At 41.0% G+C, this 17,994-nt stretch overlaps 1 protein-coding gene across 2 annotated transcripts; it reads right to left on the reverse strand.

The window, feature by feature from the left end:
- Window positions 1-515: 515 nt before the first annotated feature.
- On the reverse strand, window positions 516-17,908 carry MED17 (mediator complex subunit 17). 2 transcript variants are annotated; one of them, XM_036324683.1, is made up of 12 exons: window positions 17,624-17,908; window positions 13,673-13,839; window positions 11,733-11,952; window positions 9,742-9,878; window positions 9,568-9,652; window positions 9,056-9,208; window positions 8,030-8,160; window positions 6,751-6,935; window positions 5,309-5,446; window positions 4,133-4,250; window positions 2,288-2,447; window positions 516-1,112 (listed from the first exon to the last, which is right to left on the reverse strand). In XM_036324683.1, the coding sequence occupies exons 1-12, from the start codon at window positions 17,871-17,873 to the stop codon at window positions 901-903; spliced, it is 1,956 nt and encodes a 651-aa protein (XP_036180576.1). In that variant the 5' UTR covers window positions 17,874-17,908; the 3' UTR covers window positions 516-900. The 2 variants fall into 2 exon arrangements, with proteins under 2 accessions (XP_036180576.1, XP_036180577.1); XM_036324684.1 differs by lacking the exon at window positions 2,288-2,447.
- Window positions 17,909-17,994: the final 86 nt, after the last annotated feature.

Here is a 17,994-nt window from a genome sequence, read left to right on the forward strand (position 1 = left end):
TATTTCCAAGAATGCACACGTTACTTGTAAAATGTAATCCATTAATCCATTAGTATTTGCCCTATGAAAAAAGCGCAGAGAACTGATAGCAGAAGACAGGGCCAGACTTTAACTGAAAGAAGCGATCCAGGGCCACTGGGTGAAGGCTGGAGTCCCAGAGGCAGGGCGAGGCAGGAGCATGCCCTCTCGCAGGGAGTGAGGACCAAAAAGGGATCCAAGGAAGAAAGTCCCAAAGCTGAGAAAGTCCTCATGGCGCCCATTCCTTAGACCCGCGCATGCACAGAGAAGACCTCTGGAGGAAGGGGCCCGTTAGAAGACCAGTGCTCGGTGTAATAGCTTTGGTAGGGAAGGGCGGGCCGGCTCCTTTGGTTGGCATGTACTTTGTTACACTTTAGGCAGAGGGTCTGTCTAGTGAATTCCAGTATGACAGCTGTGCCATAGTGTTGAAATATTCTTAAGCAATCTTTCTTTTAACAAATTGTGAACTGAGACCATTCGATTAAAGACACAACTCCTTTAGGCTGTTAAAATTCAGAAAGTATCTGGAATTTTTAACCATGTTTTATTTGGTGTCAACATCAAAGGAATGTTTTAAAAAGCAAATTCAAACCCATAAGTTAGTAACATTTCAAGTTAACTGAATAAAAATAGTATTATTTTACATTTCCCCATACTGTATACCCTATAACTAACTGTACATAAATTTCCACAAAGCATTTGTCACTTATAAAGTGAAGGTTCCAAAATGCTAAGTAAACGTTTGCCAATTACCATTTTTTAAAAACAATACTTCTTTGGAAGGTTTCTCTTCTTTTTGCTTGTATTTGATCTGCAAATACCTCATGTCAAAGTTTCTGGAAACTTCCCTGGAAAAAAATTCTGGAAACTTCTGGAAGAAAATCATAGTAGACAAGGGCTCAGAGCAGACATAAGCAGCTCCATTTTATACACAAAGTTTCGACCCTCCATTTTATTCCACTGAACTTCTTTGAATGGGCCACGCAGATGATTCCATTTGCTATCTTGTAGAACATCACTTTTTGGGAGGTCTTTACACTGGTTACGTGGAAACTGAACCATAATCTTGCTGCCACTTTCAGGGCCGTTGCGCACTGTGGAGCAAAACCAAAATATCAATACACTATTTTTCCAAAATAGAAAACGTAGATCGTACATTCTACCATGATTACAAAAAGCTTGTCTGTTACCAACTTGAAAATTCTGTTTAAAAGTGCTTTTCAGTTTGATATGCTTAAAATTTACTAATTTGTGGATAGTAGGCTGGTATAAATACTCATGAATTGCCATATGTACTATAAAATGTGGCAAGGTGAATTTTGGCTTAAGAAAGTCAAATGTCCTATACTAGAGGCCTGATGCATGAAATTTGTACAAGGGGCTCGGCCCTGGCAGCCCTGGCTGCCTCGCGTCCCCGCCCACTGGTCTTTCTGGAAGGTTATTCCACTGTCCAGTCTAATTAGCATATTAGCTTTTTATTATATAGGATATTTTCAGAATTGATTCTTTCTAAAACTTTAATAATCCAATCATTCAATGAGTTTATTAGTATGCACCAAATATATAATGAAACTCAAATGTTCAAATCAGGACAAGGAAGGATGAAAGAAAGATTATTTTGAATTAAGAACTCTAGGTTAATGAAGCTTTAACTATTACTTAGGGAAGAAGAATAGTGTATTTTGAAATTCTTATTAATAAAGATCTAGCAATACCAAGCTTGCAGATACACAAGCTGTGATCCTGTGGGGAAAAACTTGTAACTACCCACTCTTTCAAATATTTAGAGCAGGTATTAAAAAAGATCGCGTTAAGTCCGGAAAACCATAAGCACTCCAAATATAATTGTCAACTAGATAATAAGTGTAAGTGCTTGTTAAAGTGCCTGACTCACAGCAAGTGCTTAATAAAACACCTATTCCTCTCTTAGCCATCCCTTTACCATCTTTAGGATCAGATACCATTCTTCCCAAATCTATAGCAGTACATTTTTAAAAAGTTCTTTCCCATTAAAGATTTCGAGCTGCAGGAGTAACAATGGTGATGGCAGTCTTCAGATGTTCTCTCAGGAAAACGTGTTTGCTGCAAGCAAACAATTTTGATAACTACTGAAAGAGAAGTTATAACCTGTTGCTCTGAAAAACAGCTATGATCAGATACTGTTCAGTACCACTACTACATGAACTCACTCATTGCAGAGATAAATCACTCTTGGTACATGTAACTATTAAAGCTAATTAAGGCCAAACTGCCAAAGAAGTAAAAATACCTGAAATAGCATAGTCACCACTCGGGGAGGCCACTGTTATAGCGGAGGCATTGCCAATGCTCTCTATGGGCCCAAGCCCCACATGATTACTGAAACTCAGAACTTGCCAGCCCATGACCTTGGCTAGCTGCTGAACTGCATGCACCTGATGCTGCGACATCTGTGAATGAAAAAGGACACTTTATTGACATCAGCATGGACATTTACTTTGCAGTGACCTGATGTTATGATTGTAAACTTTGGGTGGGGTTTTCACTGCCTAGCACAGAAACCCTATGTCATGAATGAGGAATCCTCCTGTGTGTGACTACTGGGAGGAGGGAGAGGACCCCCCCCCACACCCCCCCGCTTCCACTGCAGAAGCTAAAATAGCCTGATGCTCTCTTTCCCTGTCTACTGGCAGCTTGAGGCCAGGCACATGACCAGCTGGATGCTCCCATCTGGATCACTACATGTAGAGCAACATTCAAGGTAGCAGGGCATACTGAGTATCTTCCATTCACCCTTCAAGTCTACTCCAGCCTACTCTGCCCGGGAGCCTGGCCTGTATGGTTACGTTAACAGCTTTCCAGGTCCTCTGGTTCCAGGTTGGGCTCAGATAATGGGAGCCACCCAGGTAATGAGAACCGGCAGGATGGCAGGGAAGAGAGTGCGGTCAGGGTATTTATTTTCCTGGTACCTTTCCTGTGAGGTTGTCTAGGCTTGTTGTATCCAGTGATAAAAGGCTGCTGATCTTCTCAAGGTGCTCTGCTCTACGTGACTATCCCCATAGGGTTCCTATTACTTGTCCCTCCTCTATCCCTTTGGCCCATTGGCCTGGTTAGATGATTACTACTGGCAGCAGGCTACCACTTTCCCTGGTGGCTCTCCTGTACCCCCACTTTTGTAAATTGATCCTTAGAAATAAACCCTCCCGGAGTGTGCCACGTGTTGCCTGTTAGGACCCTGACTGAGACGCAGGGGCAGTTTGAGTACATTCTGCCACCAGCCGGGGGGAGTAGTGTCAGGATGGCAGCAGTGGCACTGCCCTGGCTGTGGGTCTCACCATCTAGCTTCCTCTGCTCCCTGTCCATTTGCAAGCCTTGTCTCTAGACTCCCACTGATCCTGGGATCTACCCAGTAGCCCTCCAATACATCTCTGTGCATGTGCCTAAGTTGGCCAAAGCCATTTTAGATGTAATCCACCAAGACCTGCCATTCCTCACAAATGCATTTCATTTACTTGGCACCAAAGACACGTCAGTGTCTAATGTTATTGCTTCGAGGATGGAGAGCATTAGTATTTTTTGGAATTTTATATGAAAATATAGTATCTGGATCATCACAATTCCAGGAAGGTAAGGAAGATACTGTTGTTACTTTACGCTTGTTAAAAGTCTGGAAGTTTCTCCAGTGTCACAGAGCAAGTGTGTGGTGGAGCTGGGCCTAGACCCCAGCACTTTCATACTGCCCCTTAACATGGGGAACGCTTTCATACGGCTTACGGTTAAATACTCCATTTAATATTATGGCTAATGGTCACTATGGTTTTGACCTAATCTTGCTTTCTCTGGTTTTCTTGGGTTAATACCTCTCCACCACCATGTGGCCCTGGAGGGCAAACATGAGAAAGTTTGACAGTTTCAGACCTGATCCTTTCTCTTCAACACACACTAAGTGGAAACAAATCTAGGACATTTATCAACATTTTCAACTAAATAATAGATTGTAAGATATGCACTAGAAGTAAGATGGCAGAAAAAATGGTTTTCTTTTTATAATTTACTATTCCCCCTTCTTACCCACTCTGGTCTTTAAGTGGTTATGGGAGGAAGGGACTCAGGACCTGTAGTCTGCACCTCTCACCTGAGACAGAAGGAAGTCCTGCAGCTCCTGCTCCTGGTGCGACAGCGTGATTACTCTCCCATCTCTGTGTACCACGCGGATCTGCTCAACTCCAATGTTCAACTGCAGCTGAATGGACCTTGATAGACACATACACTAAAAATCAGAAATGTTCCAAATTACCCTGTCAATGCCACAAACATCAACCCTTATCATAGAAAAAGAAAATAGCAGACACTTGATAACCTACACCAGCACCCATGGGGTGGGGAGCTTTCTTAGGTTCAACTGAACCATAGAGTCAGGCAGACCACCACAGGCCACACTGAACACCAGTCTACGAAGGGCAGAGGAGAGGAGCCGTGCTTGCCAGCTGGCCAACGTCGGCTGCTCCTCTTGAGGCAGTCCTTGCAGCAGGACATGCAGCTGTCAGCACAGCAGCAGCACACCTGGCTGAACGAGGTGAGGTCCACGCCGGGTATGTGTAGTACCTGCCTTGACTTACAAACCTCAGATGCAACAGGAGCCACGCTCACTTGTAACAACTCCACAGGCATGTTTCCAGGGTCCCTACAATAGACACTGACTGCCCAGTTTCACAAGCCACCCCATCCATGGAAATCCACAGGCATTCCTGTTGGGTACTGATAATTCCTCCCAGTCCCAATCCATTTCTTAATGTGAGATCAATCATTTTGCCATAAGCAATGTTGCCTAGTAACAGAGATTGCATTTTCCTTATCAGGTTACTAGGGGACTAGAGCTAGAGAATTAACCAAAGGTCAAATTCTCATATAGAAAGGAAAAAGGTTTTAACTCTTCACCCTCTCCTGAAATAATCAGCAAACAAGTCAGATTATGAACACTATTAACCTGGTTTAGATCAAACAAAATAAAAACCCTCATAAAATAGACAATAACTAACACTCTGGTCACAACACTTTTCCAAACCAACGCACAAATTGCTAGCACATGACATGTATGAGAAACCCAAACTACCCCAAGTCAAATAATCTAGATGAACAAATGCAGAAAAAGTAGCACTATACATTCCCACATTTGATGGTACCACATTTTATTTTACAGTAAATATTTAGGAATAAAACATTTTGGCAATTGTCTACATAAAATTATAATTTTTATTAATTAAAGTTTGCCCTATTTCTTCCAAATGAAGAACTTATTTTTGACACTTACTTGCATATTTGTTCATAACCTTGTGACGTGATTAAGACTTTCACACTAGATTCATAAACATCATTAATATTTGACCAGTGAGCCTGTATCTGAGGGTCCTCAATGCGACTTGCTAAGCTATCAATGGTTGCAGCAGTCCTTTTAAAGAAAAGAAGTAAAAATTTTGTAAAAGCCACCATATAAAACAGTAAGATTACAAACCACTTATCAATTTATGAAGATTTGAAAACCAGACGACATTTTAAAAATACCACCGTCTGAAAGCACAGACTTTAAAGCAAGGCCGGCTGCATGGAGCCCTCCTTCACATCACTCTGAAGTGCTGGTTCTCAGCCTCACATTGCAGCCCACTCTCATGCTCAGGCTCGTCCCCTTTAACTCCACTTGCTTCCTCCCACCCAGGAAATCTTATCAGAACACAGCGAGGAGACTTGTTGGGTACTAATCTCAGCTCTAAAAATAATATAATCATTCATAAATATTAATACTTGATCTCTGCTAACAAATGACTTGGGACATACCCATGCTGTAATGGAATTGTAATCATTTGCATCAGAAGCTAGAAAAACATTTTGCACAATTAAAATCTTTTTTTTTTTTTTTAATATATATTCCATTGATTCTCTACAGAGAGAAAGGGAGAGGGATAGAGCTAGAAACATCGATGAGAGAGAAACATCGATCAGCTGCCTCCTGCACACCCACCACTGGGGATGTGCCCGCAACCAAGGTACATGCCCCTGACCGGAATCGAACCTGGGACCCCCCAGTCCGCAGGCCGACGCTCCATCCACTGAGCCAAACCGGCTAGGGCACAATTAAAATCTTATACTCCAGGAAAGACAAAATAGGAATGAATGAGAACTAAGATTCTTCAAGAGCTAATTATGTAGCAAATATTATAAGTGTTTTCATGAATTATGTAACTTAATCTTACTAACAACCTTGTGAAATAGGTACTATTATTAGCTCCATTTTTCAGAAGAAAAAAGAGCAGTGTAGCGATGTTAGGTAATGTGCTACAAGGTTAGAGCTGTGAGCCAGGGTACAAAACCTGGAGTCTAACTCGAGAGCCAGTAATCTTCCTTTTGCACTTTTTAAAAAAATACGTTTTTATTGATTTTAGAGAGAGAGGAAGGGAAGGAAAGAAACATCAATCGGCTGCCCCCTGCACGCCCCCTACTGGGGATCAAGGGGATAGAGCCCACAACCTCAGCACGTTAGAAAAAATATACTAAGTTACATGGGCCATGGATCTGAGTCTGCCCCAAACCCTACAGGACCATTTATGATCATAAACTCTCACACTGCAGCCACCTTCCTTTCCCTGAGAAGAAAGGTTAAAGCATTTCCAAAATAACACGTGAGATAAATAATAAAGGAAAAAAGGCTGTGGTTTCAAAACACACACGCGCGCACGCAGTAACTTCTCTCATCCTTACCTACTCCTCAGAAAAATATGCTTTGCTTGTTTAATTATTTTTTCCAGAAGCCCTTCACTGGACTGTAGTGAATTGATTTCATTTTTATCAAAAGCTTGAGGACCGGAAAGTCTCATTCTCTTGTGGCCGAAAGGTGCACTTGCTGGATGAGGCATCATGACGGAACTCAAGGTCTGTTTATGAAACTGTAACAACAGTTGTTATAGACGATCAATACCCACATATTAATGACTACACAGTGCTTAGTCAAAGAAGAGCTCACATTTGGAAACATGAAAGCAACGGATCTGAACCACATAGGCCAGCCGTGGGCAAACTACGGCCCGTGGGCCGGATCCGGCCCGTTTGAAATGAATAAAACTAAAAAAAAAAAAGACCGTACCCTTTTATGTAATGATGTTTACTTTGAATTTATATTAGTTCACACAACCACTCCATCCATGCTTTTGTTCCGGCCCTCTGGTCCAGTGTAAGAACCCATTGTGGCCCTCGAGTCAAAAAGTTTGCCCACCCCTGACATAGGCAGTCTTGGCACACAGATAAATGCTAACACCGAGGCCATGTGTAATGCAAGTCTGTAAAGAGAAGGGTCCCTCTCAAGCTGTTTTTTTTTTAATTTTATTTTAGAAGTTTTAAAGTACAAGACCAAGTATTCTTCAGTAGGTCTCACAATAGAACACATGCGATCAGTACTAGTTAGTTCACTATACCCTCAATTCGAGGCTCCCAAACCTGGCTCCTACAGAGCCACCTGTGGACACTGGAAAGAAGACTGATTCTCATACCATCACAAACAACTGAACCAGGCGCAGGGATGAGGCAGGGGAGGCTGCATGTGTATTTCTATTAAAAGTTTCTCATGGGTTCTTTTGAAATTGGCCTAAACTGTGAACCAGCACTCTGGAAACACAGTTTTAGATAGCCTGTAAGTGGTACATGTCCCGAGACAGCAGGAGTATCCTGTTCACAGGCTCTGGCAAGTCATTTCTCCTGATCACCCAATCAGAATCATTCTTCCCTCTGTGCCCTTTAACATGCGTTTCTTATACCTCCCTATAAAACATGTGGTATCTTTCTACCACTAGCAGCTATGCTAGGGAACAGAGACTGTATTCTGATCATCTCTGTATTCCCCAAGCATATAGCAAAAATCTTTCTCATCACAGACAGTGAATGTCATTGTTATGTGATCAATGAGGACGTGGCAGGGGGAGCTTGCGTGTATTCACTTGCCTGGACATGCTCACCGCAATGCAAACAAAAGTATTTATTTCATTACCTCTCTAATCAGTAGATGCAAATTATGCTCTAGGACATAAAGGTGGTCCTCCGGACTTTGCTTCTCTGTAGCAAATTTTTGGGATTTCTTGTCATTTGAGGAATGGCACAAAGAAATAGATAACTGCAAGCCTATTTATAAAAAGAAGTAGAACAGATATAAATAATCTAAACTATGAAAAGGCACAACCTGTCTTTATAAAGTATAACCACAGTCCATTCTCAAAAGATACATTCTAAACTTAAAAGGAGGCTTCAAAATGACTATTCATGAATGCAATAAACTACCATGTATTTTAACAATTCAAATTCTGTTGACCTTGAGCTGTGGCTAAAGACCGGTGAACAGAAGCTATATATTAATTAATTTGTTTCTTCTTCCCTTTAAATTAAAAAAATGATACCTAAAAAAAAGAAAAGAAAAAAAAAAAGAAACCCAACAGAGTTGGTATCTGGTCTTACTAACGAGGCGAGAAATACTCTCCCCTGCTTCCAGGATGAAGGGAACCAGGATGAAGATTTTCATTCCTAAAACCCATTCCCTTGACAGATCTAGGAAGATACTCCTCAGAATTCATGTAAAAAACAAGTGCCCAGCTAACTACAAACTGATCACCAGGGGAAATCTAACTACCTTTCAAACATATAATTAAAATCTAATTTCCACAAATTTAGAAATATGGGTACTTAATAAATTAAGCATTTTCTAAGTGACATCTCAGATAGACAATAAGGCAGGATCCCTGAAAAGTCTTTCACACATGGCATTAGCAGAGACACCTCAAAGCAACTGTGGTTGAATAATGGCCTTGCTGGTGCAAAGTTTGAACACGCGATGTTTAAAATCTGGAGTTCCACTATTTAGGCCATAGAATCAGTAGTGTGGCTTGTGTTGCATGCTTTCCCAGCTGCCCTTATGGACAGCACACCACCCATCTGCTCTTACTGTTCCTTTGACAACTCTTTATCCTGTTCCCCAAACCACAAAGTCCTATTTATAAATCTCGAAAGGGTTGGCTGCTCATACTTGGAAAGGGCTGAGAGATGATCTGGTTTTTCACCACAATGTGAGGGATCTGTGATTTAATTTGAACAGCTTCCCGAGAGAGCTGTGCAAAAATTTCTTTACACAAGAGAACATTTTGTGCTGCTTCTAATTTTGTCTGCCAATGTGGGGAACCTGAAAGACAGAAGACATATACATGTGTAAATTATTTAAGTATATTATGCATTAACTAGTTCAAATGGTGATCTGAATACATACAACAGAAGTTCAGAAACATTATATTACAGCATATACTTTCCAAAATACAGAAATTATTACTTCTTTTACGTAAAGAAAACTGATAAATAAGTTTAATCTTTAAAAAAAAGAGTACACAACTCTTTACTAATGGTTAATTAACAAATTATAAATAGTACATTTCTACTTGTTCTTACTTCAAAGTACTTATTTTTCCTATCTATATTTATCTTTAGTTTATTTGTATGTTTAAGCTCAGTTAAGACTAAAAGTTAGAGGATAGAACATAACTATACCTGGTTTGGATTTGGGCAAAGGCCGTTTGAAGAGGTTAACCGTGCCCAGATCACCTATGTCTGGAGCCTGTTTTTGAATGGAAACCTATATGATAAAAACACATACACAAATGTTAGCAAATTAGTCTCTGGGCTATTAATAAGAAATTACTTGAAAAATACTCTGACAAATACCTTGATATATGCAGATCCCTCTAAATCACTAGGAATTTGAACATCCAAGGGACAGTAATCTTCAGGTATCTTCTTATCTAGATCAATATCTGTATTCTTTATTACCTCAAATGTACCATGATGGGGAAAGAGAGATCCTAGTAGGGTATTAAAAATAGGAGAGTAAAAAGCAATGAACACATTTAACATACATTATTAAGTATAAAGTAATATTTCACATCCACATCATTGAATCATAAATTAAGTTCCCACCAAAACATGTGTTCAGGGGGAAAGAGGAAGGGGTAGTGAGCAAAGGGAAGAAAGAAAGCAGGAGAAAAGTTTTATTTACCTTAAAAAAAATAACACTCTGTAGTTACTAATGCTATCATTATAATACAAACTTCATCCAAATTGTTTTATTCCAATGGAATTTTGATAAAATGAATATACTTCTTTTTTTAAAAAAAAAAAAATATGTATATATATATATATATATATATATATATATATATATATATTGATTTCAGAGAGGAAGGGAGAGGGAGAGAGAGACTGAAACATCAATGATAAGAGAGAATCATTGATCAGCTACCTCCTGCACGCTCCCTATTGGGAATCAAGCCTGCAATCTGGGCATGTGCCCTAATGGGGAATCAAATCGTGACCTCCTGGTTCATAGACCAATGCTTAACCACTGAGGCACGCCGGCTGGGCAAAATGAATGTACTCCTTGGAGATTAAATACTTTTGAAGCTTGGCCTCTAGAATCAGATTGCAACTGAAGTGTTCTAAATCCAGCAAGAGAAGGACAAAAGGACAGTGCATATACTAGGTTTTTTCATGTTTTTTTGTTCAGTGCAAAAGTTTCAGTAAGTTGTTTTGACTGCTGTATTATGTCAAGAGTGGGTGATTACAAGTAATTGCTGTTTTATAACAAGGGAGGATGGTCAAGATCCTCTTGCAATTAGAAGCGAATGTAATCAAATCCTTTTATAATCCTGTGTGACTGTCCCACAGAGAGAAATTGGGTAAAGTACTTGCACATAATTATTTGTTGGAAAGAACTTACAACGCCCACAGCTAGAAAGTACAGCTTCTACAGACTGCCTAATAAAATGTAAAAATGTCTTATCATCTTGAATTCATCTTTGTAATGGGATTTTGCCTTCAGAATTCAAAATTTCCCAATTCACAGCAATGCTGAGGCATACAGGTCCTCCAATATTTGACTTAACCACCTCAATCTACCTTCCTTTAATTTTAGAATAATGCTGACTTGCTCTGGCAAATTAATCCTTTTAAAATACTGATCTACTCGCCCTGGCTGAGTAGCTCAGTTGGTTAGAGTATCAAGGTTGAGGGTTCGATCACCTGTCAAGGCACATACAAGAATCAACCAATGAAGGCGTAAATAAGTGAAAACAGCAAATTGTTGTCTCTCTCTGTCTTGCTCCCTTCCTATCTCTCTCAAATAAACAAATTAAAAAACATATATTCATCTCTACTATTATTAGCTCAACAATCACAGTGCTATGGATGTCTCACTGTCTGCTTAGGCCTGCTCCCCGTTAGTTGGACATCCCCTGAGGGCTCCCGTACTATGAGAGGGTGCCGGCCAGGCTGAGGGACCACCCCCCCCTTCCAAGTGCACAAATCTTGTGCAACAGGCCTCTAGTTTATATATATTTATCTAAGGCTATAAAAGTAATTTAGCTTCTTCAGGCTAAATTTACAGAAATTAAAACTTTAATATGTAACATGTAACTGAGACACAACATATTATAGAACTAGAGGTCCGATGCACGAAATTCATGCAAGGGGCTTGGCCCTCGCAGCCCTGGCCGCCCTGGCCCTTGCAGCTCTGGCTTTGTCCAGAAGGTCCTTCTGCTGTTTGGTCTAATTAGCATATTAGCTCTTTATTATATAGGATATGTAACAATACAATCAATTCTGTATCTTATTTTTACAAACTTTAATTTAAAAGCACAGTTTTTAACAGTAATCTATACCTGCACTTCTGTAGCTGAGATCTCCAAGAATTTTATCTCCAACTTTTCTCAGTTTCCAGTGTTGTCTTAATCTCAGAAGCTCAGAGTTGAAGTCTCTTTGTAGCTTATTTTCTTGATTTTCGGTAACTGATTTAGTCAGTCTTTCTGCACCCTTCAATAGGATTTGTGCTGCTCCAGCAAGTGACTTCTTTTTAGATATCAATTGTAACGTCTGAGGATTCTACCAAAAACAATCCAAAAGTGTAATTCTGTATTATTTTTAAATGATTTGAAAATCACACATTTTCTCAGTAACAACATACCTACTAAAGAGATTCCTAAATTAAAGCAAAGAGGGGGAAAATACACATAATAATATAACCTTAACCCATTTCTTTGGTCAACTCAAATAAAGACTTACGTTAAACCAAAAACTGCACAGTGGGCTACTCATCTGAACAGACCCCTGCATCACTCTGCCCAGCCTCGGGTAGGCTCCCTCCCTCCTGTATGCTGTTCCTTTCCTGTGTCTTGACACTCCTCACTCATGGGTATACTCTTCTGTGGCACTTATTAAACTTCTGATTAAGGCCTATAATCCCTACTTGAATTGTAACCTATATGATGGCAGAAACCATTATATCCACAGGCCCTAGAACAATGCCTGGCTCATTACGTTTTATTTAATGAATAAATGAATGACTCCACTGACTACAGCTGTAAAATTACCTTATATTACAGTGAGCTACCTAAGTGCCTTTCAAATGAATATTGAAACCAAGCAGCAATAATATTAAATGTATTTCACTGAATGCTAATTTTTGGAAAACTGATGAGAAATCAAAATCTATGTGCTGCATACACATACATAAATATCAGTAGTCACCACCAATTTGTGTAGCACATTAACCACACATACTTCCAAACAGAAAGTTTTCTGGCTATGTAAGAGTCAAAATCATAAAGTTTCACAGCAATGCCACAATAATCCTTTGATCACGTTAGAGGACCTAATTCTAAGTTCCTGAAGAGCTCAAGAAACTCCTGCGACTCCTTTCTGGGAGAAGCACAGAGGTGGAAAAGGCAGTGGGCTATGAATGAATGAGGTGCTGGAGGTCTCAGCGTGGCTCTCTAACCACTGGCCTTACTGCAGTCTGAACACATCACTGATCTCTCTGGGCTTAGTTTTCTCTCTGAAAGATGAAGGAAGCAGATTCAATGATTTCTAAGAAGTCTTCCAAAGCAATGTTTCTAGATTCTGAAACTATTTCCACATGAGTAATTAAGTAATTCACTTAATTATTTCCTCTCCACGCCACTAACTTGTCTCGGTCCTGATGCTTGCTTTCCTTAAAAACCTTCTCAGCTGACCTCCCCGATTTCAGACTCTTCATTCACCAATTCACCCTTTTTCCGCATCCCTTTCATCTTCTAATGCTCAAACCGTGAATATACTCATCAGATCTCAATATCCTTGCTTTCAATATCCTCCATTAATTCGGCTTTTCTAAGTTTTCTAACCAGGCCCTAAAAATGAGGGGAGGGATTAGAAGGAAAAACTGAGAAAATAACTTACTCAAGGTCACAGGGCTATTGAGGGCAGAGGCAGGATTTGAACCCAGGTCCATCTGACCCCAAAGCCATTCTGTCATAACATTTTTGTTTAATACATTGTAGACTAAGGATGCAGGCTGTAGGACTTTGTTAAGATTTGGGAAACTTTAAAGTATTATATTGTTAATGAGACTTAACTCTTCCAAGGGTCACAGGAATATTAATAAAATAATATACCAGTATAAAGGATATACAGTTTTATGACTGTTTTGAGCCAGTTAGTCCTTAAATCTTCACCTTGACTTAATTTTGCATGAAAGGAAAAGGGAACAGTAGGCACACAGCCTAAAAAGTGATCCTGAGATTTAACAAAATGGTACCATTATCCAGCTAAAGCCCACAAATACCTGCTTTGGAGGAAGTCCGTCCTGAGAAACAGGATCAAGAGTCATAAATTTTTTATCCCTAACGATACTGAGAACATCATAGAGAACGCACATCTCTGTCAGGGCACCTCTCAAATTGTTCCTCACTGAGTCCCAAGGCCAAAGGGAAGGCTGAAATTTTACCAACCCTGAAAAGAAAAAGAAAAAAAGAAACACACGAATATTAGTTATAATGAATAGAAGCCAGGAAGCCCAGTCAGAGGTTTTAAAGTTCTAAAAGAAGAAATAATAAATTTTATTTCAAAATTGTATCCTCTTTTATCCTATGCTCTCTACCCTTTCATGAATCTTTAACATTTAAGTTAGTATTCCTACAATAGCAAAACAAATTATACCTAATATCCATAGGTTAAATCTAACATTACAACATGATAGATAGGCATTCAGATATCTTTATAAATTTATTCAGGCCTTTTAAATAACCTTTCTTCCAGCTTTTAAAATGTGAATAAGGAATTATAGAGAATTTCCAAAATACAGGAAAATAAAAAATAAAAATGGCCTATAATTGTAGCATTCAGATATTATGCACTATTACCATATCTTCCAACTTCTTAATCATTTTTAAAATTAAACTTCATGAACACATGCTTATTGTATGCAGTTCAAACAACAGACAGTTACAGTGTAAAAAGTGAAAGTTTTCCTTTATTCCCCACCCTAATTTTCTCCCTCCCTGAAAGGTAATCATTATTAGCAGTTGGGATGTACCGGTCCACATGTTTTTCTGTGTATTTATATACATACTAGTGACCTGGTGCATGGGTTCCTGCACATTGAAAGGAAATTAATTAGAAGGTGGCCGGGGGTGGGAATGGGAGAGGTGGACCCAACACGCCCTGGAGCCAACCTCCTGCGGTCCCTCTCCGGCATCTGAGGAGTGAGTGGGGTCCCTCGGCCTGGCTGGCAGGGATCCGGCCGAAACCGGCTCTCAACATCCCCCAAAGAGTCCTGGAGTGCAAGAGGGCACTCTGCAAAGTTACTGCCGCACAGGGTGTGGAAAGCAAACACAAGTGTGCAGTGAACCAGATTTGGGCCGTCAGTGCCCCAGCAACAATATAAGCCAAGGCTGAAGGCAGAGTCACACAGCGCCACAAGGAATCTCCAGCTCCTTCCTCTCTGGTTTCGGGGTGCGTCACCCGAGAACCGCTGCTGCCAAGTCACCGCAGCTTGGCAGCTCCTGCGTTGAGCATCTGCCTCCTGGTGGTCAGTGCGCGTCATAGTGACCAGTTGGATGGTAGGAGGGACACTTAGCATATTAGCCTTTTCTATATATAGATACTCCTATATTTCTATTACTTGCTTCCCCCGCCCCACCCCTATTTATTTGTTTTAGAGACACTTCCATATCAGCACATACAGATTTACTTCATTCATTTATCACAGCATGATACTCTAAAGGATGGCTATACAATAAGTTTAACCATTCCTATTTAATGGACAGGTAGATTAGATCCAACAATGCTAGCAGCGGTAAACATCTTGAATACACATTTGTGTACATGTACTATGTTTTATGTAGGTTAAATTTTAGCCGAAATATTAGTGGGTCAAAAGAGATGCACATTTAAAAATTCTGACACATAACAATCATCAGAGAAACGCAAATTAAAACCACAATGAGAGCCCTGGACAGTTTTGCTCAGTGGATAGAGCATTGGCCTGTGGACTGAAGGGTCCCGGGTTCAATTCCAGGTCAAAGTTTGTAGGTTTGATCCCTGGCCCTGGTCGGGGCATGAGCAGAAGGCAACCAATGGATGTGTCTCTCTTATATTGATGTTTCTCTCTCTCTGACTCTTCCCCTCCCTTCCACTTGCTCTAAAAATCAATGGGAAAAATATCCTCAGGTGAGGATTGACAAAACAAACAAACAAACAAACAAAAACCCACAATGAACTATCACCTCATACCTATCAGAATGGCTATCATCAAAAAAATCAACAAACAAGTGCTGGTGAGGATGTGGAGAAAAGGGAACATTAGTTTAATACTGGTGGGAATGCAGACTGGTGCAGCCATTACAGAAAACAGTATGGAGTTTCCTCAAAAAAAAATTAAAAATGGAACTTCTGTTTGACCCAGCGATCCCACTTCTGGGAATACATCCTAAAAACCCCAAAACACCAATCAGAAAGAATATATGCACCTTATATTCATAGCAGCATTATTTACAATAGCTAAGATTTGGAAACAGCCGAAGTGCCCATCAGTAGATGAAAGGGTAGAAAAGCTGTAGGACATTTACACTATGGAATAATATTCAGCTGTAAAACAGAGGGATCTCTTATCCTTTGGGACAGCATGGATGGACCTGGAAAATATTATGCTAATAAGCCAAAGTGAGAAAGAGAATATCACATGAACTCACTTATTTGTGGAATCTAATGAACAAAATGAATTGAGTAGGAACCCGAAGCAGGGAGACATGGAACACACTGACATACCTGGATGTGGGGTTGGGGGATGGGAAGAGATAAACCAAAGAACTTATATACATATATGCATAGTCCATGGACATGGCCAATAGGGTGGTGAAGATGGGGGGGGCGGGGGAGATGAGTGAGGGTTGGGAGAGGGAGATAGCGGAGTAAATGGGAGATATCTGTAATACTATCAACAATAAAAATACATTAAAAAATAAAATAAGAAAGAATTATTTTTAAAAATTCTGATACATATAGAACCGCCAAATTGTTTCCCCAAAAGGCTCTATCAATTCACATTCCAAACCCTGGATATTAACAATCTTTTAAATTTCTGCTAATCTTATGCATGAAAATAGTATCTTAATGATGTTTTAACTTGCCTCTCCCTACTAGAGAGATCTGAGGTCTTTCCTCTGTGAGTTGACTGTTCATATCTTTGGCTTATTTTTCCCGTGACTTGTCTTTTCCTTTGCAGGTTGAAGGGACTCTGAATATGAGGGATATTAACCACTGGGTGCCAATATTTTTCCCAGTCCGTCACCTATCTTTTCACGTTATGACTACTCCTGTTGCCTACAACTATAACAAGAATTGTGGATATTTTTATCCTTGACAAGAATGAGAACCCCAAAACACTCATATTTTTCCTATAATTCTCTAGCTGGCCTCCCTCCTTCCAGTTTTGTTTTCCATTTACTACATAGCATCCTGAGTAATCTTTTTAAACAAAATCATCTGTCTACTTAAAATCCTTCCAAAGCTTCCATTTTGTCCTTCTGATAAAAGCCAAATGCTTATCCTGGCCGACTAGACTTGGCCGCTGTCTACCACTTACACCTTTATCTCATGCCCCAATCAATACCGGTGTTACTATCAACATTCACCCTGCACAAAGAAACATCTTAACCAGAGTGTGCCAAGTGACAGCAGCTCGATTAAAAACGTAAACACTGCACCAGTAACAGGTCTCAAACGCTCCAACTCAAGGAAACTTGCAGAAAGATACGGAGTACTGATAGTAAAACAAAACCCTAAATTGTCCAGCTATTAAAAAAAAAAAAAAAAAAAAAGAGCCCTGGCTGGGGCTCAGTGGTTAGAGCATCCGCCTGTGGACTGAAGGGTCGCGGGTTCGATTCCGGTCAAGGGCAGGCGCCTCGGTTGCAGGCTCAATCCTGGGGCGCCTGCGGGAGGCAACCAATTGATTGTCTCTCTCTCACATCGATGTTTCTCTCTGTGTGTCTCTCCCTCTCCTTTCCAGTCTCTAAAAATCCATGGATAAAAAATCCTCGGGTGAGGATTAGCAAAAACAAAACAAAAAAGAGCACAGTGACTGTTCTACGCGGGCGTTACTTTCATACAAACCTCTGACTTTCACAATGACACCCAGCATCTCACGAAGCACAGAAGAGGCAGGGTGGCATTCCCCGGGCGGGGAGCAGGACGCCCGGACAGACCGGCGGACGCGAGCGGCAGCCCCGGGCCTTACCTTCCTCGTCGTCCTGGTCCGCGCTGGCCCCGGCGCCCGCCCAGTCCTGCGCATCGCCCTCGGCGCCCCCGGCCTCCTCCTCCTCGGAGCCCGAGCCCTGGCTGAAGTCGATCCGCTGCGCCAGACGCGCCAGGTTCTGGGACATGGACAGCGGCTGCAGGTAGGTCTCCGTGCCATCCAGGCCCACCTCCTGGACCTGCTTCTCGCAGGCCGACTCGATGCTGATCCGCACAGCGCGCACCCCGGACATGCTGGCGGCTGGGGACGCGGCGGGAGGACCACCGCGCGAGCCAGAAGCCGAGCGAGGCAGCCCGAGCGCCTCCGCGGGGAGGCGGCCAGCTGGGGACCGGCGCCCCTGCGGGCTGTCGGGA

This window comes from Myotis myotis, unplaced genomic scaffold (assembly GCF_014108235.1).
Source record: "Myotis myotis isolate mMyoMyo1 unplaced genomic scaffold, mMyoMyo1.p scaffold_m19_p_10, whole genome shotgun sequence".
NCBI classification, from domain to species: Eukaryota; Metazoa; Chordata; class Mammalia; order Chiroptera; family Vespertilionidae; genus Myotis; species Myotis myotis.

What these genes read in the sequence shown, in the direction of transcription:
- MED17 (XM_036324683.1), bottom strand. Translation starts at nt 17,873, where the DNA reads ATGTCCGGGGTGCGCGCTGTGCGGATCAGCATCGAGTCGGCCTGCGAG. An exon ending in GGACCAGGACGACGAGGAAG is followed by an intron (nt 13,840 to 17,623) that starts GTAAGGCCCGGG and finishes TTTTCTTTTCAG; the next exon opens with GGTTGGTAAAATTTCAGCCT. An exon ending in AGGACTTCCTTCTGTCTCAG is followed by an intron (nt 2,448 to 4,132) that starts GTGAGAGGTGCA and finishes TTTCATTCACAG; the next exon opens with ATGTCGCAGCATCAGGTGCA.